Source organism: Coptis chinensis, chromosome 4, assembly GCF_015680905.1.
Source record: "Coptis chinensis isolate HL-2020 chromosome 4, ASM1568090v1, whole genome shotgun sequence".
Lineage (NCBI taxonomy): Eukaryota > Viridiplantae > Streptophyta > Magnoliopsida > Ranunculales > Ranunculaceae > Coptis > Coptis chinensis.
In genome coordinates, this window is record NC_141459.1 from 3109567 (window position 1) to 3132925 (window position 23359).

General features: G+C 35.0%; 2 protein-coding genes across 2 annotated transcripts; one reads left to right on the plus strand and one right to left on the minus strand.

Annotated features, from left to right (window-relative positions):
• The first annotated feature begins 8258 nt into the window (after positions 1-8258).
• On the plus strand, positions 8259-16170 carry LOC147501230 (uncharacterized). Its single transcript, XM_086603771.1, is given in 7 exon segments — positions 8259-10330; positions 10361-10471; positions 10473-10717; positions 10720-11276; positions 12917-13053; positions 15375-15581; positions 15771-16170. Coding segments are annotated over 4 exon segments (2034 nt in total). The 5' UTR covers positions 8259-9049; the 3' UTR covers positions 11117-11276; positions 12917-13053; positions 15375-15581; positions 15771-16170.
• Positions 16171-17993: 1823 nt separating this feature from the next.
• Positions 17994-22170, minus strand: LOC147501231 (ABC transporter C family member 10-like). The gene is given in 11 exon segments (XM_086606251.1): positions 17994-18126; positions 18128-18199; positions 18201-18261; positions 18337-18400; positions 18771-18925; positions 18928-19075; positions 19173-19387; positions 19848-20142; positions 21058-21222; positions 21314-21898; positions 22063-22170. Coding segments are annotated over 10 exon segments (1875 nt in total). The 5' UTR covers positions 21896-21898; positions 22063-22170; the 3' UTR covers positions 17994-18008.
• Between the last annotated feature and the right edge of the window lie 1189 nt (positions 22171-23359).

Below are 23359 nucleotides of genomic sequence, written 5' to 3' on the forward strand. Positions count from 1 at the left end.
AGGACAGACGGAAACCTACCAAATAGAATTTTTAACCCCCCCTTCAGCCTAGATCGTTCGGCTCATTTCACTTGATTATACAAAATTGACATATTATAAGAGACGCCTCAAGAAGTTTCAAGTGTGTCACCGTTCATGGGGCATATCGCTTCGTAGGGCAGCTCAAGACCATTGGGGGCTAAGCAAAGTTTCAATGGGAGCCTTCAACTTCATATGAATTATTAATGCAAACAATAAAAAATTATCTCAAAGTTTTCAAGTTTCTTTTTTCTTTCTTGCATACCATTATCAAACTAAAAAACTTCAATAGATTTATTTAAAATATAATTGTAAAAAGAGAGAGAATAAAACAAATTCTACACCAAAACAATATAGAGAAAAATAAAAGATTATAGAGAAGGCATAGGAGAATATACTAAGATTGTACTGTAAGTTTTATATTTTTTAATATAAAAGTTCTTCACATTAGTGGAAAGTGAGGGAAGCATTCGAAAAGGCGAGTTTTATATTTTTTAATATAAAAGTTATTCACATCAGTGGAAAGTGAGGAAAGCATTCGAGAAGGCAACCGGAAATGAATGGTCTCTTACTGTTTTTGTAGTTTCCACTATATTAAAATGTTAGCTACCCGTTAAAAAAAAAAGGAAACACTGGACTAAATTAATATCTAATAGTGGAATGATTGAATTATATTGGGGCCTAAGCAGCTGCTTATTTCACTATATAGTTGAGTCAACATGTATGCTTTCTGTGCACAATTGAAAATGATAAAAAATCGGTTTCCACATTCCAGTCGATTTAAAAGTCTTGAGTAATGTGTATGTGTATATGCACAAAAGTGTACGCTTTAGTGTGTGACTAGATTTTGGACTCGGGCATACGCCTGGGATCTATTAAATATTTTGTGTGTTGAAAAAGCTTTACAAAATGTCTCACACAAATTTTCGAATCAGAATATATTTTTATTGAAAATAAATCAAAATACGTTAATGAGCAGCGATTATGGTACATAAGTACTTGGAAACTAAGGGATCAAATTGAGATAGCCTATTCACTTTGTGGTTTAGGATATTAATCCGTAATTTTTAAATAGAATTATCTTAAACTCGATCTAGCTTGTATAATAGTTTTCTTAGATTTATAGTGATTTAGCGGCAAATTTTCGAATCAGAATATATTTTTATTGAAAATAAACCAAAATATGTTAATGAGCAGCGATTATGGTGTATAAGTACTTGAAAACTAAAGGATTAAATTGAGATAACCTCTTCACTTTGTGGTTTAGAATATTAATCCGCAATTTTCAAATAGAATTATCTTAAACTTAATTTAGCTTGTATAATAGTTTTATTAGATTTATGGTGATTTAGCTGTAAATCATCACCGTTCAGCTTATGTACTAATGTATACAAATCACTAAAACAGATTGATTATTTCCATATCATCAAAAAATACACTACTCCCATTTGAAAAGATTTATCACATGAACGTGTCCTATGAGCGGGTGTCATTATATTAAATTATTCTAAAAATATTAGCAACTATGCATAGCTATGAAAAAATGAAAATTATATTAATTACTCATTTAAATTTCTTGCACCATTCTCTATAAAAAGGAACCACCAAACCTTGATAAAACTCATCGACTTCTTTTTTATTGTTAGGTTTAATAATATAAGTTTGATTAAAGTTTTGTGAGAATGTCCAATGTGGCCAAAATAATATTGAAGTTTGTTTGAATAGCAAGACATTCCCAATCACAATAAAAAATTATAATAAATACTATTTAAAATGCAAAACTATATTTGTCGAGACATTTATTCTCTCTACATATAATACAAATATGTTTTAGGGTTATTAGTTTAATGCATTTGCATTAAGTTTTTGATTTTCCATTAATTATATATTCTTTGAGATTAGTTTAATGTAGTACGTTGCATCCAGTTTCTAATTTTTCATTAATTATTCTTTAAGGCTAGTTCAATCTGCAGTTGCATCAAGTTTCCAATTTTACATTAATTATTATTTGAGGTTAGTTCAAATTGCAATTGTATCCACTTTATGATTTCCAGTTAGTTATTTATTAAGGTTAATTTAGTACGGTTGCAACCAATTTTTTTCGATATTTCGTTAATTAGTCGTTGAGATTAGTTTATTGTATTTGCATCCACGTTCCAATCTCCCGTTAATTACTCTTTGAGTTAGTTTAATACATCTGCATCCAGTTTATGATTTCCTATTAATTGTTTTTCTAGATTAGTTCGATAGTTTATAATTTATATACAGTTTACATATATGTAAGGGTCTGTTTTTATAAATTCACTTTCGTTTTGGGTTCCTAATTACTCGTAATTATTCATGTGAGAAGGCTAAAAAAGTGGACATTTATGCTTTGAGGTCAGTGCGATGCAGTTACATCCGACTTCCGATTTCTAGTTAACTATTTTTTGAGGTTATTTCAATGCATTTGCATCCAATTTTTGATTTCCCGTTAGTTAATATCTGATTTTAGTTTAATGCAGTTGCATCCAGTTTTTGGTTTTCCGTTAATTATTCTTTGAGGTTAGTTCAATACAGTTGCATCCGATTTCCAATTTTATGTTAATTGTTTTTAGATTAGTTCAATGCATTTTGCATCAAGTTTCTGATGTTCCGTTAATTATTTTTTGAGGTTAGTTCAATGCAGTTACATCAAATTTATAATTTCCCGTTAATTATTCATTTAGGTTAGTTCCAAGCGGTTTCATCCATTTTTCAATGTTTCGTTAATTAGTCTTTTTGAGATTACTTCATTGCATTTGGATCCAGGTTTCCAATTTCCGTTAATAACTCTTTAAAAAGGTTGGTTCAATGCATCCAGATCTAGTTTATGATTATTTATGCTTTGAGATTAGTTCGATACAATTATATCCGGTTTCTGATTTCCCGTTAACTATTCTTTGAGGTTATTTCAATGCATTTGCATTTAGTTCCCAATTTCCCACCAATTATTCTATGAGGTTAGTTCAATGCAGTTGCATTCGATTTTTTATTTTTTGTTTATTATTTTTTGAGTTAAGTTCAATGCATTTGCATCAAGTTTTTGGTTTCCCATTAATTATTATTTTAGGTTTGTTTGATGTATTTGCATACCATTTCCGATTTTTCGTTAAATATTTTTCAAAGATTTGCATCCAATTTCTAATTTCCCGTTAATTATTCTCTGTCGTTAGTTTAATGCAATTTGTATAAAGTTTATAATTTCCCGTTAATTACTCTTTGAGCTCAGTTATGTATTTGAATCAAGTTTTTGATTTCCTTATAATTATCTAATGTGGTGTGTAATACCAACTTCTACTGATCCATCCTCAGAGTGTCATTGCAAACATGACATAAAAAAGTAAATTATGCTTAATTTACTATGTGGGATCATCGAAGATTATTCAGTTTTCAATTTCCACTATTTATTTTTAAATTATGCATGACTCACTATGTGGAATCGATCTTCAAAGATTATTTACTTAACGGGTGTTGTTATATTAATTATTCTAAAAATATTTGCAAATATGCGAGAACTATTATATATTAATATTATATTGATCACTAAATCAAATTTCTTATAACGTGAAAACCTCCTCACCTCCATTAAAAAAACTTACATTTGATAAAATCCTTCAACTTCATTTTGTTGTTTAATAATAGAAGTTTGATTGATGTTTTTGAGATTGCCTAATAAGGCTTAAGTTCATATATATTGAATCTACTTGAATACAAAAAGAGATAAGATAAACACCATTTTAAATACAAAAACTATATTTATCGAGACATTCCCACAACATATAACCCAACTATGTTTTGAGGTTAGTTCAATGCATTTGCATCCAGTTTCGATTTTCCGTTATTTATATTTTTTGAGGTTAGTTTAATGCAAATGCATCCAATTTCCAATTCGTTATTTATTTTTGAGATCAATTCAATGCCGCTTGCATCCAGGTTTCGATTTCTAATTTTTCTTTTGGTTAGTTTAATACATTTGCATCCAATTTCCAATTTCCCTCAATTGTTTTTCATATCGGGCCGATGCATTTGCATCCAGCTTTTGATTTCCCCAAGCTAATTATTATGTGAGATTAATTTAATGTATTTGCATCCAATTTCTCGATTTCTCGCTTATTATTTGATAAAGTTGTATTTGCATCTAGTTTTTTAGATTTCCCATTAATTATTTTTTAAGATTAGTTCCACGATTTGTCTTATGTTTCCAATTTATAATTAATTTTTCTTTTGAGGTTAGTTCAATGCAATTGTATTCCGTTTCCGTTTCTGTTAATTTAATTTTTGAGGGTTAGCTCAATGCATTTGCATTCAGGTTCGAAATTTTCGACAATTAATTTTAATGTTAGTTTGATGTATTTGCATCCAAGTTTTGATTTTCCAAGCTAATTATTCTTTGAGGGTTAGTTTAATGTAGTTGTATCCATATTCTGATTTTCTATTATTACTTTTAAGATTAGTTTAATGCTTGTATTTGCATCCAGGTTTCCGATTTTCCGTTAAATATTATTTGAGTTTAGTTCATACATTTGCATCCAGTTTTGGTTTCCCATTAATTATTTTTTTTTTATGTTAGTTTCATTCAATATTATACATATTTTAAAATATTTGTCATTATTGCTTTGTCATTATTATTTTTTTTTTTTTCATTTTCTATTATATATTTTTGTGATGTTATTTTTTGTATAATTGTTACGTGTTAAAAAGATATATTCAAAATAAGTCGGTGCTTTTATCATAGTCTCATAGACACTAAAATTGTATGATTTGTAATATGGAATTAGTTTCTACAAATCACTTATTTTTTAGCAATTTTTTATTTGATCAAATATATAAAAATTATAACAATAAAAGTGTTTGATTCGTAATATGAAATTACATTCTACAAATCACCTATTTTTAGCAATTTTTTTTTTTTATTTGATCAAATATATAATAATTGAAAATACACTCAAACTCTCCAAATATAAGAATTAGAAAAACACTCAAACTCTCCAAAGAGCTCCAAATATAAGAATTAGAATACACTCAAACTCTCCAAAGAGGTTCCATGTGACGTTTAGGATTGTAGGCTATTAGAAAATACTATCTTTCATATTATAGTGTCACATAGATAGAGAAAAAAGCTAACTCTCATATTAGAGTGACATAGGAGAGAGAAAATCATCCTTTAAAGGTCTCTGCTTTTAGTATATAGATAGTAGATGCTTTGAGTATGCCTCCTTTAATGCATTTCACAAGACACACACACAATCAATATATATATATATATATATTAATCTTTTTCAAGTAGACATCAACAATAAATAATATTAATGTATCAACTAACCCATCTTATATTCTTATATCATTTTGTAAATGCTTCAACTTGTTAACATATCTTATATATAATTTGTTCTTGTCGCATAAAAATAGTACAAAATAGTGTAGCTAGCCATAGGGGAGCCAAGGGGCTAGGGCTACGCCCTAGCTCACCCTCACTTTGTATGGAAAAAATATACTTTCACCCAAACCAAAAAAACTCGAGCCATACAGGGGAAAAAAAAAAAACCCTCCAATAATTTTAGCTTTCAATATTACCATTTATGCGGTGAAACTTCTTTTATTTACCTTTATTCATTTCCTTTGTATCATATTATCATAGCCAAAACATTGCTTTCTATTTAAGATTTCCTCCTTATATATTTTTTCTCCTTGATACCATACCTTTGGTATCATCACCCAAGGTCCGACTAGCAAAGTCGGTAAACCTTTGGATGATGATACCGAGGTCCTGGGACTCGAACCACCAAAGATCAAAGAGTTAATGATCTCATTTAAAACAGGCTTATATAATAAATATATATATATATATATATATATATATATATATATATATATATATATATATATATATATATATTTTATTTATTTCCTTAATTGATTTCTTTGTTCCTTAATTAATGTACTAATAACTGATGTTTTATCCTATTAGCACGTTGTATACTAGGTATTGCTCATGCCGTAGCCACTTATTATGTTGTTTGTGATTAATACATCTAACTGATCTAAGTATTTTCAAATGTGTGGGAATTTGTAAACATTTTCTTTAAAATTGCTACTACATATTGGTTGACATACTTCCTTGCTAGTGTTTATGGATGCCCAGTGATGCATAATAGTATGGGGGAATAAAGGCAATTATTGAAATAGTTTAGATCTTGTTGTATTTTTGACACCTAATTTGAAGTCATGAATTGATGCCAATTATTTATTTTTTGTATAACGGATTAACCTAATATTCAATCCTATAAAACAATTGAAATGATAAAATTATATTCATCAAAATTTAAACACTTTTAACTCGTATCATTTTCTTTGTTGAGCGCGCGCCTAAGTATTCATAAACTGAAACAAATATATACTCCTCTCCCAGTATGTTCAACCAACATTAAATCCATTTCAATTCCTATGGAACTATAAATTGTAGTAATTCAATTCTCCTATATTAAAATCCATGAAGGTGTGTTTTATGTAGTCGATATCCCATTTAAGATGTCAGATATGCGTAAAACTTGGCCTCTTTGTACCGCAAATTTTCTAGACATTGGTTGACCACCCTTTGATTGTGCAAGGTAATCGCTCCATATAAGCTTCCACTGCATTCGAGGAATCAAATAACCACAATGCTAAATAAAAAAGAAGACATCGACTACCAATATCAATATTATTTTTGTGGCTTTAAGTTTACACTATCTCGCGACTAACAAGAAACTAACATCTCCAACGCCAAAACTTAAAGTGTGTTCTTTCTTCAACAATTTACAATATCCAAAGACCTTTCAGATTCAAAAAGTGTCAACATACTTGCTGATTAGCCCCAAGAGATCATAGTGAGTTCCTATTTCAATAAAAGCCGAAAATCGCTTTAGTCGCCTTATGAGGTTTCCAAATTGTTGAATGCCAATGTCAAATAAAGCCTCAACTTCATCACCCATATTAATCTTCATCAAGTGCAATTGATTGATGGTATTTTGTACTTTATTAAGATGCTCGCATATCAAGAACCTTTCAGATTACTGTTAGCAAACTTCTTAATGAGTAGTACTTTTTTTTTTACCAACTTTCTCTCATAGAGGTCTTCAAGTTTCTTCCACAAACCAAAAATGGTAGTCTCGGGATACATGGTGGAAGACATTATCACAATCCATTGTCTAATGTACCCAATTGCTTTTTTCAACAAACTTGCTCCACTCACCTACTCTGTAGTTGCTTCCCGCTTTACTCCTCCATTCTTAATGAAGCCAGCTAAGTCCTTGCAGAATAGAGCAAGTCTTCCATCTCGCTTTCAAAATAGTGTATTTAGTCTCTATTCGCTAGTCATGAAAGTGTTTACATAATAATCCATTTCTATAAGCTATTTCCAACTCAAACCTTCTTTCTAATTTTGTCAAACACTTTCGAAAGCAAAATTTGATAACAACCTGCATTAATCTAACTTAGCTTTGATGCCACTTTGTCGGGGACAACAATACCAATTGATCCCCTACTAAGATAACTTGCAATTGGACAAACTATTACTCCATACAAAAATCTAAACTTTCACTACAACCAACAACAAACCCAACCTTCCAAACAATCAACAACTATCACAAACAAGTAATAATAGTACAAATAAAGTAAAACATACCACAACACAAGATATAACGCTCTACCAAACGATGCCTACTTCCACAAGAGCTAATCCTTTATAAGTATGGGAATGAAGATTACAATCACTTATTTCAAGTCTCCACCTTACGCATTTTCAGATTACCTCTCTCCTTACAAGTTTTTTCAGAATAAGTTTTCCTCAATTTTGATATCAAAATTGATTTCCATTCAAGACTTAGGGTTTTTTAAAATCTTGTTTCTGCTTTTATAGAAACCGCACTTAAGCATTATGTAAAATAGAAATCCATCGAAGTTTAGACATGAGCGCAGCGCCAGCTCGATAAGATAAAATCGAGCGCTGCACGCCTCTTATTTTCTCAAAGTCAAAAGTCCAAGAACTTTGTTTCAGAAGAAGTCAAAAAAAATATATTCTTTTTCACGGCAAGGGCGCGGGGCGCCTTGGTCACGACCAATCTGGAGCACGCACGACTTCTTCTTCACATGAACAATATTGCTTTCTCCTATATTCATATACAACATTCACCATTTCTTCTTCAACTTCTTGAACTGTAATCTTCATAGGTCTCCTACTCCTCTTTTTAGCTATTGTAGCCATATTATATGTTTCTTTCTTTTACCACATGGTCGTGGGTGACTCACTTCCCGCAGTCAGTCGTCGCCAAATGTGTGAACCAAATTTACACCTTTTAGCCTTACTACCCGTCAATGTGTATATCCCTTTGATTCACCTCTTGTAAAATTGTCGAGATCGGGCTTTTCTTCCAATTCTCTTCTCTCTATTCTCTCCCTGGGATTTAGGGTTTTTTCTCCACTCTTTCTCTTTTCGCCTTTGTCCCTTTATATCACTACTCTGAGTCCAATGGTTTTGGACTCTATATCTCTATCCCATAAAAAAAACAGTGTTTTACGGATACAAAGTTGAATATTGTGTCCAATGGTTGCAACAATATCATGCCAGTTAGTTAATATGGTGTAGAATGAGATCCCCATAATCCTACCCACTTCATCTTTCATCTGCCCCACAACCAAAAATAAAAAAAACAAAAAAACTATATATTCCATTCTACCAGCGCCAAATTAAGAACAATTTCATTCTATGCCAAACCAACTTGCGTCAAAAGTACTTTGTACTCTCTAAATTGCTCTGTATATATAGAGAGTAATTTGGAGATAGAGAGTGAAAACCAATGGAAGTGACTCCCCTTTTATGGGGACAGGGAGCCATTGGACTCAGCCTTATTTGGTGTGACATCCCCAAATGGTGTAAAACGAATATGAGCCTGGTAAATGGGTAAACAAAATCACTCAATTAGCAATTTTTTTTTTACTTGGTTCGAAATCACGTGCTACTGAGTTGTTGGAAATGGCGATGTGGAGAAGAGCAGGATGTGTTGTTGGATTCTTGGGTCGCCAACGTAATAATAAGCTGGTAACAAATTTTCCTTCTCTTTTCCATTCCCAGACTAATTCTACTACTTCCTCTTTCTCCTATTTTGTACGGGACAGATGTAAATCAGGAACACTTGAACTTGATGAGGCTTTGGGTCTGTTCGATAAGTTGATTAAGATGAAACACTCGCCTTCCATTTTACCTTTTAACCAATTACTAGGAGCACTTGTTAAGATGAAACACTTTTCTGTCGCTTTATCTATGTCCAAAAGGATGGATGCCGCTGGTATTCAACCTGATATTTTTACACTTTCTACACTAATCAATTGTTACTCCAATATGGGTCGGGTTGATTTCGGTTTTGCTGTCTTCGGGAGCATTCTGAAACGCGGATTTGAACCTAATGCTGTTACTTTGAACACCCTACTTAAGGGGCTGTGTAAAGGGGGTAAAGTAGCAGACGCTATGGATCTTTTTACCCGAATGCTGGAAAACAGGTATCCATGTGATGAAGTCAGTTATGGGACAGTAATGAATGGGATTTGCAAGTCTGTGAATTCTACTGCTGCTCTTCAATTCATGAGGGCAATGGAAAACAAACAGTTTCCTCCTACTGTTCATATATACACTATGCTTATCGACACCCTTTGTAAGGAGAATTTGGTGAATGACTCCTTTAATCTATTTCAGGAAATGACCTCCAGAAACCTTACACCTAATGTTATCACCTACACCTCTTTGATTTGCGGGCTATGCAGATCTGGTCGATGGAAAGAGTCCATACATTTATTTGACAAAATGTTGGCGCATAATGTCACACCGAATGTCATAACCTTTACCATTTTGGTGGATGCATTTTGTAAAGAAGGCAGGGCAAACAAAGCTTTTGATTTGTTACAACTGATGTCTCAGAGAGGTTTAAAACCTGATGTTTTCACATTTACCTCTTTAATCAGGCACCTATGCACATCAAATCAGTGGGAAGATGCCAAGAGGGTATTCAGCCAAATGTTATCTGAAAATGTCTCACCGAATGTTGTAACTTTTAACATCTTGGTGGATTCTCTTTGCAAACAAGGATGGATAAAGGAGGCTTTTGAGGTATTTCAAGAAATGTCATCTCAAAGAGGAATAAATCCTGATGTTTTCACGCACAATGCTTTAATTGATGGTTTATACACTTCAGGGAAAGGGAAGGATGCAATAAGACTGTTCAATGAAATGACAGGTAGGGGAATCTTACCAGATGGACACACGATGGTATTATAATTGACGCTTTGTTGCAAAGATGGGATGGTCGATGAAGCATTTGAACTATTCCAGACAATGATTGAAAGAGGCGAAGAGGCTGACACAGTCAAATACAATAGTTTGATGGATGGATATTGCTTGCAAAGGGCGGATAACGGAGGCAAAATGTGTTTTCGATTTGATGGTTGCTAGAGGTCATGGTCCTGATGTGGTTAGCTATAACATTTTGATCAATGGCTATTGCAAGGCTAGGAGGATGGACAAGGCAGATCAAGTTTTCAAGGAGATGCAACTTAAGGGATTCAAACCCAACACTATAACCTATAGTACCCTGATAGATGGATTTTGCAAGAGTGGAGAAGTTTTGGTTGCAAAAAGAGCTTCTGAAAAGACATGAAAGCTTGTGGGGAAAAACCTGACCAGTTCACATATAGTTCATTAATACATGGCCTCTTCAGAAATGGTTGTTCTGCTGAAGCAATGGAACTGTTCCATGTGATGGAAAATAATGGAATGAAAGCTGATGTTCTGATTTACAACATCATCATTGATGGTATGTGCAAAGATGGTAAAATAAGTGAGGCCAAGGAAATCTTTCGTACCCTCTCAGCCAGGGATTTGCAGCTTATTAACACTAGGACATATATCGTAATGATTAGTGGATGTTTTAGAGAAGGGAATTCGAAAGAAGCTCAAGATTTGTTTTATGAGATGCAAGAGAAGGGTTTTGCTGCAGATGATTTCACTTTCAATATCATGGTCCAAGGATTCCTAGACCAAAAAAAATGATACCCACAAGGCAATGCAACTTCTCAATATCATGCTTGACAAGGGTTTCTCACCAGATGCAAAAAAAACTTCTCTTCTAGTGGACTTGCTTGTGGAAGGTGGACCAAATTCTAAAGAAATGGAGATGCTTCTCAAAGCCTGCCAAAAGGCTGTGCTAAAGGTGATGTCCCTCGAATTTACTATGTGGCTAACTAGTTGTTTCTTGAAATAGTGTGGTTATGGTTAACTAGTATTATCTCTTCTTCACTATCAATTTTCATCTTATCATCTCTTGTTTCTGGTTAACTATGAGGGTTGTTTGTTTCCTGTTTCTGTTTGACTACCTCTCTAAATTGAGTACATTCTTCTTGTTTCTCCTAGTTGAATTTGGTGGACTTCATAAATTATTTTACATCCCACTTATTTCAGACTGTGCTTTGGTTGGAACAGGTTGAATGTGATGTTTTGTAATACTGGGGATCTTGTTTATGATATTATATTAAGACATGTATTATATTAATTGTCCTAAAGAAATAATTTTGAGTTGTTCATGGTTACTTATATGTATAGAAGGTCATTTTGCATTGCATAACATGAGAAACAATACTTGGTTCCTTATCCCTTTTATAGTACTTCCTAAAATGTGCCAAGATTTGAGATTTACTCTATTCTTGTTGAAAGAGTTGAACTAGTTTACCAGTCCTAAACAACTTTTACTTGTAAGCTGCTATCTTTTTACATTCTTCTCTTCATTTGTACTTCATAATAGCAATAGCAATAATTATTATTTATTTTTATTTTTTTGAATTATGCATTTATGTATTTTCCTATGTGAAAGTATTTATCGTTTTTTTTTCTTTTTTCTTTTCATAAATCGAAGACGCCAGATTCACCTTAAGTAGGTACTTGAAGTTATTGGTGTCTCCAAACTCCTTGTCAATCATGGTAATTGCTAACCTCTATTGGTGTCCCTAAAGAATAAAATCAAAACCAATATGACTAGGGAGCATGTATTTATGGACTGTGTCATTGTATATGTTTAGTTGTTTGGAAGTCTCACATTGGATGTTTATTAGTTATATCATATCTGCTTATCTCCCGTTCGTCTACCATTCTAAAAGGTGGACATGCCTCTCGGATCTTCTCGTGTGATTTATTGGACTTTCGAAAACTTTTCTATAGCTTATGTACTTTGTCGCGGTGCTTTGGTATGGAACAACTTTTTTGTAATGTTATGTTGTTTTGTAATACTAGCTTGTCTTGTTTATGGTGTAATAATAAAATTTTTAGTTAACATAGCATTTGGCTACTAATATGTTTGGTTGAGTGCTTCATGCGAAACAATTATTTATTTATTTATTTTCTTTTATCGGTAAAATGAAATTTTTTATTAGCACTGTTTCAAAAAGCGGACTCTGCGAGAGCGTACCAAATCGAGGCTTAAGGGAGTTTAGGATGAGATCACCTATTACAATGCAAGAAAAAGAAACAAGGAAAGAAAAAACAACAACAACAAAGAGAATACAAGAAAACTGAACTAATTACAACATGCGAGGCAAAGCCTCCCAACGGAACACAAACATCCCAAAAGGTGTATCCCACTATCCCTCCATTTCTCCCAAACCTTTGATCAGAGAAATATTAAACCTTTATTGAGATATTCCTTTTGCTATTGCAGCCCTTCTCAAGACAGGGAGGTGCTACCATGTCTAAGTATTTTGTTCAGTGCGAAATCACAAAATGATTTCAAATATTCTTCCCTATTGACATGTGACTATGTGAGCTTTGATACTTATACCAGTCGTCTATGTCTAATTTCAGGTTCACAAGAGGAAGTTGTTGAATCTCATGACGTTTAGTGCAGCTAAGTTTCATGATCAAAAGTCTTCAGCAACTTTAGCAGGTAAGAGGATATGATAAGCAACATTTTTGGATCAGTTTTTCTAACTCCTGATCAGGTGAGTTCCTTAAACAGAGCAGATCGCATTGTTGACAATCATTGACATACAGTTTGGAATAACAGGAACTGATATCCAAAGAAACCTTGTTTGTTGTTAGATCTAAACATCGGTTTTATCTTAGTTTGTACTGAAATTTTGCTATTTAACATATTGATAAAGAAGTGGTACATGGTAGTCATTGATAGAGTATTAGAGTTTTAAGTGGACATCTCCGAGGGTGTATAAGGACTGGGCAGCTGGTCTCCTCCACATCCCTTATTCTGATCTCTTCAGATCCTTATATTATAAAGTTTGTACCTAGAGCCCTGGAGACTGCAACAATGATTCAGTAAATTTTTCATCGAAGTCCCTCATCAAAAAGATAACTAATGAAAAGTACCTTCAATTACAAAAGAAATCTTTAAAAACATATTAGTTACTGAAAAGACAATATCTACTAAAGTAGGACTATGTAGAACGGTCAATCCAGGGAAAATTAATACCAATCGAATGAGGCTTCGGAAAAAAATGAGTCAAGGAAACAAATAAAAAAAAAAATTAAGAAACAAAAGAATATATTACCAAGAAAAATGTAGATTGGCAAGTAATAAAGATTAACAAATACTTGTATGCAAAGTAATATTCAGATAAGTTAACACATGAAATCAGCACACCATTACCTTTCTAGAAGGGAAAACGGGAGAAAATATACATTTTATGCAAAGAGTCAAGTAATTTCTACTAATAATTTTTTTGAAACAATAATACGTTTTTATATCATGCATTTTATTCAATGTATACTCTGTTACTTTTAGCTAGAAATTTAAAAGACACCCAACCTTATCAGGAAGCAATCAATTTGAACTCTTATACACACATTTTTAAATGATTCATACTATTATTGTGCTAGCTAAAGGATCGTTTAAGCACTTGCAACACTCTTGAATTCTCACATTTTGTATCTGTCAGTCTGGTTTTTAGTACCGTTGGCGTTGGGTATTTTCGTGGAATATTTAGTACGAAAATAATAATTTACAAACTATCACACTTTTTGTTTGTGGGTGGTTAGTGCCTTAAACAAAGAAAGGGACTAAACATGCTTTAAGTGTTTCTAATGCTTTAATATGGCTGGTACATATTTTACTTTCCCCCAACCTACACTTCCACAGTCTAGACTTCAACTGATAGAAAGAGAAATATGGGAGGATCAAGAAGGAGGTTAAAGGAATCGAAACCAAAAGTACAAGTAGGACTCCCCAAAAAGAGCCCAAAACTAAAAAGAAGAACCTCTACTGAGCAAATAAAATGTCGTGAGGTTACGTTGCAGCTACTTTAATCTCAAGAGTTGTGTGGCATTGGTCGAATCGATTGTTGGAAAAATGCTACAAATCCCTTCAGGCTTGATGAAATTCCGTCACTTGCTCCCGATCATGGAGCAGAGGTTATCGCGACAACTCTTTGCATCCAAATGGCCTAAACCATCCGAAAACTCAATGCATCCAGTTCTAACAACACTGTTTCGTGTTTCTGGAAAGACTTTGTTTCTACTACTTTCTTAGCAGTTATTCGGCTTTGTTTCATGTACATGGGTCCTGTCCTGCTCCAACAATTCGTTTTGCTTTCTCGTCCGACAAAGGTAATTCACCTTCACGGAGGCTTCTATTCTTGTTGGTGCTCTCTTGGTAGCCAAAATCATTGAATTCCTATATTTCTTATTTAAAAAATAAGAAGCTTCTTAAGTCGATCTATGAATTCCTGTTTTGTTGGACGTGAAAAGACTGATTGGAGTCAACTTGCCCAAGCAAAGCTGTCCTTTCATCGCGAGCATTTCTTTTGGAAAGTCTGGTAACATACAAAGGCCATTTGAAAGCTAGAACAACTAGAACTTAAACCTCATGAGTGTTAGTTTTCTCTGTTACTACCCTTTATTAGTTTTACTTCTTGTTTTGCTACTTCAAGGAAATTTTGCCCCAGGGTGAATAATGAAATATTCCCCTTGGTGGTTCTGAAGAGTAAGAGATTGTTTTGTGATTGGATTGCAAGCACAGTAGACTTTTGGGTGGTCATCTAATTCATACTTTGTACCCAGTAGGGAATCAATTGGAAGAGGCCATGATATGGGGCCGCATACACGGGTCTAATATGGACTGTAGTAGTATAGGTAATGGTGATGGCAGTAGTAATACTGGTGGTACTAGCAGTTAGGTAACTAAGATATTTATTGAAAGGAGCACCACTTAAACTTGGTAACCAGGACTACTTTATTTCTTTTTAAAGGTATTGTATCTCCATAGAAGCTTTCCACATGAATCTAACTGTAATACATGTTTGCTTTGTAGGAATGCGTGGTCTGGCTGCTTGTGTTGGTTTTAATTTTTTGTGAGTTCGGTCATGTATTAGCCAGCTTGTTGGTCAGCTTGCTAAATAGAGCTTATGCATACATTTCTCCCCAAATGAAAAGACTGAGACTCCAAGAAAGCAAAACTGAGAAAATTTCAATATTGTTTGTCAAAGGCTGAACGATGCTAGCAAAGCACCACGTAAAGGTAAGGTTTCCTCTAATCATATCAGTTTTGTTATATTTGCAATTAGCATTAGGTTCTGCCAAACTGTTAATATTGATATTATATCTAAACAATGTTATATAGAGCATATGCATGCATTTCTCCCCAAATGTTAATGGAGGATTAAGACTCATATTGTTTGTTCGGGTTTGTTGCTGTCGGATTCCAAAGAAAGCAAAACCGAGGGGATTTCAATGTCGGGGATGATGCTGGCCATAGAAGATGAATCGAGTGAGAAAAACTGAGAGCTATAAAGAAGAGACGGATAATGACTCAAGTGGGGGAGAAGCAAAGATAGAGCAATACTAGGACTGCAAAGAGTGCCCCCGCAACTAGGAGGCATATGATGGAAAGATAAAAAAAGCACCCACAAGTAAAACTCTCGTCGAAAAGAAAGCGAGTCCTAACATCTTTGAATGGTCCTTTTTCCAAATTGGATGGTGTCCGACTTTGAGCATATCTGAAACTTTAATTAAGCTGCAGTTATAACTGATGTAAGGGCATCTCCAATGGAGGTGTAAATTGTTTAAAGTGTAAAATTTACACTCTAAATGTCAAAACATGTTTCCAATGGGGGTGTAAATCAGGGTGATAAGCTAATAGCTAATAGAGGGGTGGGGAATTCCCCATCCGCTATTAGTTAATAAACATTCGGACGCCATTTTGAAGTAACGTCCCAATTAAAAAGAAATTCGGACGTCACTTAAACTCACGTCTGTTTTATTTTTTTTTAGAATTGTAACGTTTGCGACGGGTAAAGACCGTCATTTATTGGTTGGCCTAGTTTTAATAAACTTCGGACGTTACTCAAAGTGACGTGCGGTTTATTTTTTTTTTGTTAAACCCCTTACGACGGACTTTGACCGTCGGTTTTTCATAGTTTTTTAATTTTACAAACTCTTAAACTTTGTTGCATTGGAAACCATTTTGGATGTGGAAACTATTAATGTGTAAGAGGGGCCATAAAATTCTAATGGCACCTATGTGGCACTTATGTGGAGGTGTATATATACACTCTCCATTGGAGATGCCCTAAGTAAAATATTTTCAATGTGTTTTGTACGACTAGTTGATCGCCACGTCGAAAATATTTTCAATGTATTTTAATCGCGTTTGGGTCCATCACCCATCATGGATTCCAAACCACGGTTGGGCCGATCTCAAAACCCCAAAGCCCTATTAGGCTATTAGCCCTGTGAGAGCACAACTTACGACATACAATTATTACTTAGTATAATCGCATGGCGTAATGGGGGTAAGGGGAGAATTGGAAGGATGTGGAGAGGGAAAGAAAGAGGAGAGATTGAAATGGGATGAGAGGGAGAGGGACACAGAAGAGATGAGGATAAACAAAACCAACCAAATAAAATTTTGGCCACATACTCTCCTCGCCCAATGTTGGCTCTGCTCACTTGACTATAAAGAGGTCCAAACAGCACAAGCCCAAAATACACAACATTTGGTCAATAAGTGCCTCGATCAAATTTCATCACTCTTTGTCAAGAAAGCCCAAAACAATCATCCCAAGTATGAAAAATTGGGACTCCCTCTATTTTGACTCTTTTTTTGTTGATATTGTCTATTTTACTTGACTGATTTTTAAACACTAAAAGCAAAAAGTTTTTAATCCATCATTGTAATTTTCAATTCGGATCAACAATAATATATTTTAATCTCAATCCCAAAACGACTCGCCCATGATTTCCCTCAAACCCTAATTTGGATTTCATTGCTCTTTTTGAATTCGAATTGTATGAATGTTAGTGACCTGGAAGACCATTGTATGAACCTTTTATGAACGTTGGCGGTTGGTACCAACTGCAAAGTGAAGAGCAGCAAAGAGGAAACATCAAACATATATATGAAGTATTCATTGTAGTTGGCGTTTTAATCATATAACTAAAACAGGCTAAAATATCTCAATTCCTATACTAAATACGGTTTGAGTATACTAATTCCGATACAAAAATATGTACAGCCTCAAAGACATGAATCAAAACCTTTGGCCCTTTCCCTGAATCTTTTCTCAGTGCATCCAAAGTTGCATTTTCATACTACTTATTGTCTAACTTTGCTAACTCCCCCTTCTCAACCCGTATCCTGTTCGTTTTGGAAACACGTCTATATACATTGGTGTTAACTGTCAGTTAACTTCACTGTGAGACCAGTATTCCTTGACAAGCTGCCCAAACAATGATCCGTCGCGATTCATCAAATTCATCGGTTCATCATTACTCTACCAGTTTCCCTGAAAAGAAATAAAAACCATCCATCTTTAGAAATAATTCCAACTGTTATGATCCACAGGCCGCAACCAATCTAATAACACAAGCAACTAATACTTCCATGATGGTTCATGAAGACAAGTTGTGACATGGTTGCTGTGGTGAAGTTACTTCACTAATTGGGTCAAAGATATAACTCACCATCACTAATAGCAAGCACCATTGTGCAGTCCATCACAGTGGGTATTCTGTGAGCCACTGTGATCACAGTGCAATCGGCAAATTCCGTTCTTATGGTTTTGGAGGATTGTATCTGTTGCATTGTCAATTGATGCAGTGGCTTCATCAAGCACCAATATCGACTTCTCCTCAACAGGCACGGCCCAAACAAAACAATTGCCGCTGTCCCATGCTCCAGTTCAATCCATCTTCTACCACTGCAGCACCAAATTTCTTATTATTAAATCATTCCTCGCTCATAATAAAAGAATCCCAAAAGCTTAAACATTTACCGGGAGCATCCAGACCCTCTTCCTTATCTTGCACGGCCTCTTCCAACTGGCATTTTCTAAGTACCTACAGAAGTGCACACAAAAATCCAATTACTCTAGTTTTCCTTATACGTACTAAAAAGTTTCTAGTGAGGTTGCACTTACGAAAGTTATATCCAAACTATAAACTATCAAAACTGAAAAATTAAGTAGAAAATATGCACTGTTGTGGTAATTAAATGTTATCTAAGATTGTATACAGTACTTAGATTTTAAAATCATCCGAAAATGTCTCTGTATTATTGCATCCATACTATGTGGACCATTAGGAAGAGATAAATTGGTGGTGCAATAGAGATACAAAAGGGCTTTCAGGAGTTATATATGGTATTCACATTTCTAAGTTGTTGTATAACTCTCTTCATACTATAAAGGCCAAACAGAAACTGAAGTACCTCCCATATTTCCAGGTCAGTATGTTGATATAATGGGTCCATATTATATCTCACAGTCCCATTGAAAAGAGTAGGATCTTGAGGGATGATCCCGAAACGTGATCTAAGGTCATGAAGCCCAATGGTGGAAATGTCAACGCCATCTATGACAATTCCCCCCCTGCCGGCTCCACCAAACGAAACAAGGCACTGATAAGAGTTGTTTTCCCACTGCCAGTACGTCCGACAATCCCAATCTTGTGCCCACCTTCAATTGTGCAGCTGACACCCCGTAGAACAAGTGGAGTATCGGGTCTGTATTTGATCTGTGTGATGAAAACTTTTCTTAGTATATTGATCTTCATAAACCATGAAGCCTAAATTCACATTTTAATTCAAAGTTGCATACACTTAAAAGTTTACATTCAAATCTTGAATTTCTACTTTGCCAACACTGGGCCAGTTGGGAGGTGGGCGGTTCTCATCAATAACCAGTGGGGCTTCGCTAGGAATGTGCATGTACTGGTTTAGCCTTTCGACAGATACGATGTAGTTTGCTAGTGTGCAATGATTTTGAATTGAGAAAACCAGGGACATATTCAATGAAAGACCGTATGAAAATGCCATTCCAATAAATCCTGCCACCATAAAATTGGCAATAAAATCATCCATTAGCCAGACAATGACTAAGAAGGTCATCATAATCCAATTTCTGTTCAAGTTAATTCAATAAATCTAACAACAATAAATATATAAAAAATTGGATAGCTAGAGTATAGATAAAGATCTCATCCATCAGACCATTATCAATATAAAATGAAATAAATAAATCTAGTATGTTAACATTGAGGATGGGATAATAACACCCGAAAGTAGAAGAAAAGTTTTAGCTCATCAGGGCTAAAAGTTCCAGGGGGAAGTAAAACCATTGCAAGTGCTGAGGAGGAAATAACAGTGGCACTTAAGATCTCCAAACGCTCAATCAACCACTCATTTGCTGCAAAGTTGTGGAAAAATGGACTAGCATTTGTGTCAATGAGGTCCAAATTCTGAGCAAAGAATCGGTCTTCCTTCTGGAAAGCTCTGATTTTAGCTCACCAGGGCTAAAAGTTCCAGGGGGAAGTAAAACCATTGCAAGTGCTGAGGAGGAAATAACGGTGGCACTTAAGATCTCCAAACGCTCAATCAACCACTCATTTGCTGCAAAGTTGTGGAAAAATGGACTAGCATTTGTATCAATGAGGTCCAAATTCTGAGCAAAGAATCGGTCTTCCTTCTGGAAAGCTCTGATTGTGATTGCCCCTGCTATAGATTCAGCTAGATGGTTGGCTAGCATGGACTTAGTTGTGCCATTGATCCGCATCAACTCCTTCACCGAAGCAAAATAGTATTGCTGTGTTCAAAAACACAATTGCAAGTTTAGGAAAAGAGAATCAGGATAACACAAACTAGAGTGATTACAACAACATAACAAGAGAAAACAAGAGGGAAATAAAATTCAATCTGCCAGAAGAAATTCACACATTTCAGAAGAATAATGGAGAAAAACATTCTCCTTTTCCTGTCATACATCTGTCAAATTTGTTGGTAGTGAGGAAGTAGGGAGTAGGAGTTTAAAGATGGCAGAGGGATAACGAATCCCTATGATCCAACAGAGAGAGTAAAACTGATGTAGAACATTAGTCGAAGTCTGTCCGAGTGTCGATGCGCCTATGTTCCCTCTACATGTTATGGGGGTGAGCCCTTTAGTTGAGTCCAAGCCCATGGTTCGAGTCCATTAGTTAGTTGGACACATGTCGTGTTCCTATTGGTTTATGCTTTCTAGGTTTACTTTAAATAATAGGTTTGTAGTTAAGATTTCAGTAGTTGTGTTTATGTGTGATTTGTGATTGAGAGATTCAATAAAAGAGTGATTTTTAGGTCGTCTTTTAATTGTGTTTCAATTAAAGTGTAGATTCAATTAAACTGAAGCTTCCGCCAGTAAGATCTACATTAAAAACCATTCCAAGATATACATTTCAGTTTTAGTCTTCATCTTTTTCAGGACAATCAGGCATCTATGAAGTGCAGTACAATACATTATGTTCAAAGAAGAGTTTCCGACCTGTGACCAAAACTTCAACCAAAGAAGCAAGATGGTTAAAACCATACTTGCGTACTATAGAGTAAAGATCAACCCCATGTTCAACCAGCTTCTTAGAGTTTCATGTATGACAAAGGTCATGAAAAGTGAATGTTTAATTATTTCATTTCGGTGCTACTCTTTCTATATCGCAAAAGTAAATCTCTGTATCGATTTAATATTTACCTGTAAGCATATAGCCAAGTAAACCATTGGAATGGAAACAAACAAGACTTGCCAAGTAATAACAGCCAATACTCCTAGATTGGCATATGTATTAGTGGTGGCACCTACGGCAAGAATCAAATTGAATGGGACGTCCAGGTCGACTATACTTAAATCAGCAGAGACCTGTATAAGAAGAAAGAATAACAGAGATAAGCCTTAGTGCCTCACACACCCTTACATAACAAACGTCAAGTTCTATCTTGGAGACTCTTACCCGAGTAAGTATCCTTCCCAACGGCGTTGAATCATAAAAAGACATTGGTGCACGGAAAAGAGAGCTCAGTAATTGTGAGAATAAAGACTTTGACGACAGCAGTCCAAGAGCAACGACAGAAATAGATCTAAGAAGCAAAAACAATGTGGACAAGAATCCGATAATCAAGTATACTATGATCAGTCGCAATTTGCCAACATGAGGGTCCTCAACCTTCGCGGCCATCCAAGAGTTCTGTAATATTTGGCCGGCCACAAACACAAAATGACCGAGACATGCAAAAGAGAAGTATATGTATCCTTTGTTCTGGTTGAGATACTGTAAATAAGGTTTTAAGCCAGTATCTCCTGATTCTCTCTCTTCTAACTTAATCAACTGATCTGCTGATGCTGCCAATTGTTTCTCATTATGTGCTTTCTTAATCTCCCTGGTAGGTGCTGCAGTTCTCAGGGAAGATACAACGTTGGTGAGCCTTTCAGAACCAGCAGTTTCTTTATGGGCATTCACAAGGACCTGAAATTCTTGACTAGTGGCCAATAACTGATGATAAGGAGCAGCATGTAGAATTTCTCCATCTGACATCAACTGTAAAAAAGACATAATAATTGTTTAAGTTACCAAGCAGCCACAACTGGAAAAGTACGGATTACTTGAATTTCTAAATCTCTCATGTAAAGGGTGACATATAAGAGAGGAAAGGTTGGGAACCATCAAAGGATAGAGGCTAAGTGCTAAAATTATATGCTTACGATACAATGTGACAATATCCTAACCCGTGTCAAATTAAATTGAGCTTTGAAGCCCAAAATGTGTGGAGGTGCGCATTGACAGGATATGAGGAATGTTTGTTTTTGAAATGTGTTGGTAACTTTGAACAAATATTAGTATCTTCTCACCCGACTTGGGGCTAGCTCGGCTGGTGTCAACATGAAGAAAAAGGCACCATGTCAATCATCTATACCTGTTTATGGTTTTTACTTAAAAAGGGATCTGAGCACTGTGCCCAACTTATTCTGAATATAAGTATACATGCTTCTCGACCTTTGACAAAGTTACTAAAGATTTGTAATGTAAGATTTGTTATCGTAAGATTTGCAATGTAAGATCAGAGTGACAATTGAAGATGAAAAATGTACAAAGTTTTTCCACCATATGGCTAAGGCTAGGAATAGAGTGAACTACTTGGAAAGTTTATGGATTGAAGGCAGAGATGTGAGAGGGGAGGGAAACCTCAGAGATGGTATTGTGGATTTTTATACTAGACTATATTATGAGTCTTCAGATGTTAGACCTTTTGTGGATGCCATACCTCTTGATGGTATCTCTGGATTGGACAAGAAGATGCTAGAAAACCCGTTTGGAGAGGAAGAGATTTGGGAGGCTATCGAGATTTTGGCAGGAGATAGATCCCCCGGGCCTGATGGGTTTCCCATTGAGTTCTATAAGAGGTGTTGGGAGACCATTCGTGTTGATTTCATGAGTATGGTCGAGGACTTTTTTGACACCGGATTCTTAGTGCACCATCTAAATAACACTTTCATTGTGTTAATTCCCAAAGTGACTGATGCCGACAACATAAGTGATTTGAGGCCTATAAGTCTGGTTGGGAGTGCTTACAAGATTAGTTCCAAGTCTATGGCCCTAAGGCTTAAGAAGGTTCTACACAAAGTGATATCTCAAGAACAAGGAGCGTTTATTCATGATAGGCAAATTCTAGACGGTATCCTTATTGCGTATGAGGCAATTGATGATAGACAGAGAGGTGATAGCTCTCAAGTCGTGTGTAAAATAGATTTAACCAAGGCTTATGACCATGTTAACTGAAAGTTTTTGGATTATATTTTGAGGACGGGTTTTGGAGTGAAGTGGAGAAAATGGGTTCGGAAATGTATCTCTACAGTGTCTTTTTCTGTACTTGTTAATAGTTTCCCAGCTAGCTTTTTTAAGAGTTCTAAAGGGCCAAGGCAGGGAGATCCGATTTCCCATCTTTTTATCTTGGTTGTGATGATTTCTAGAGCGAATTTGGGGATCCTTGATGGCTTTCGT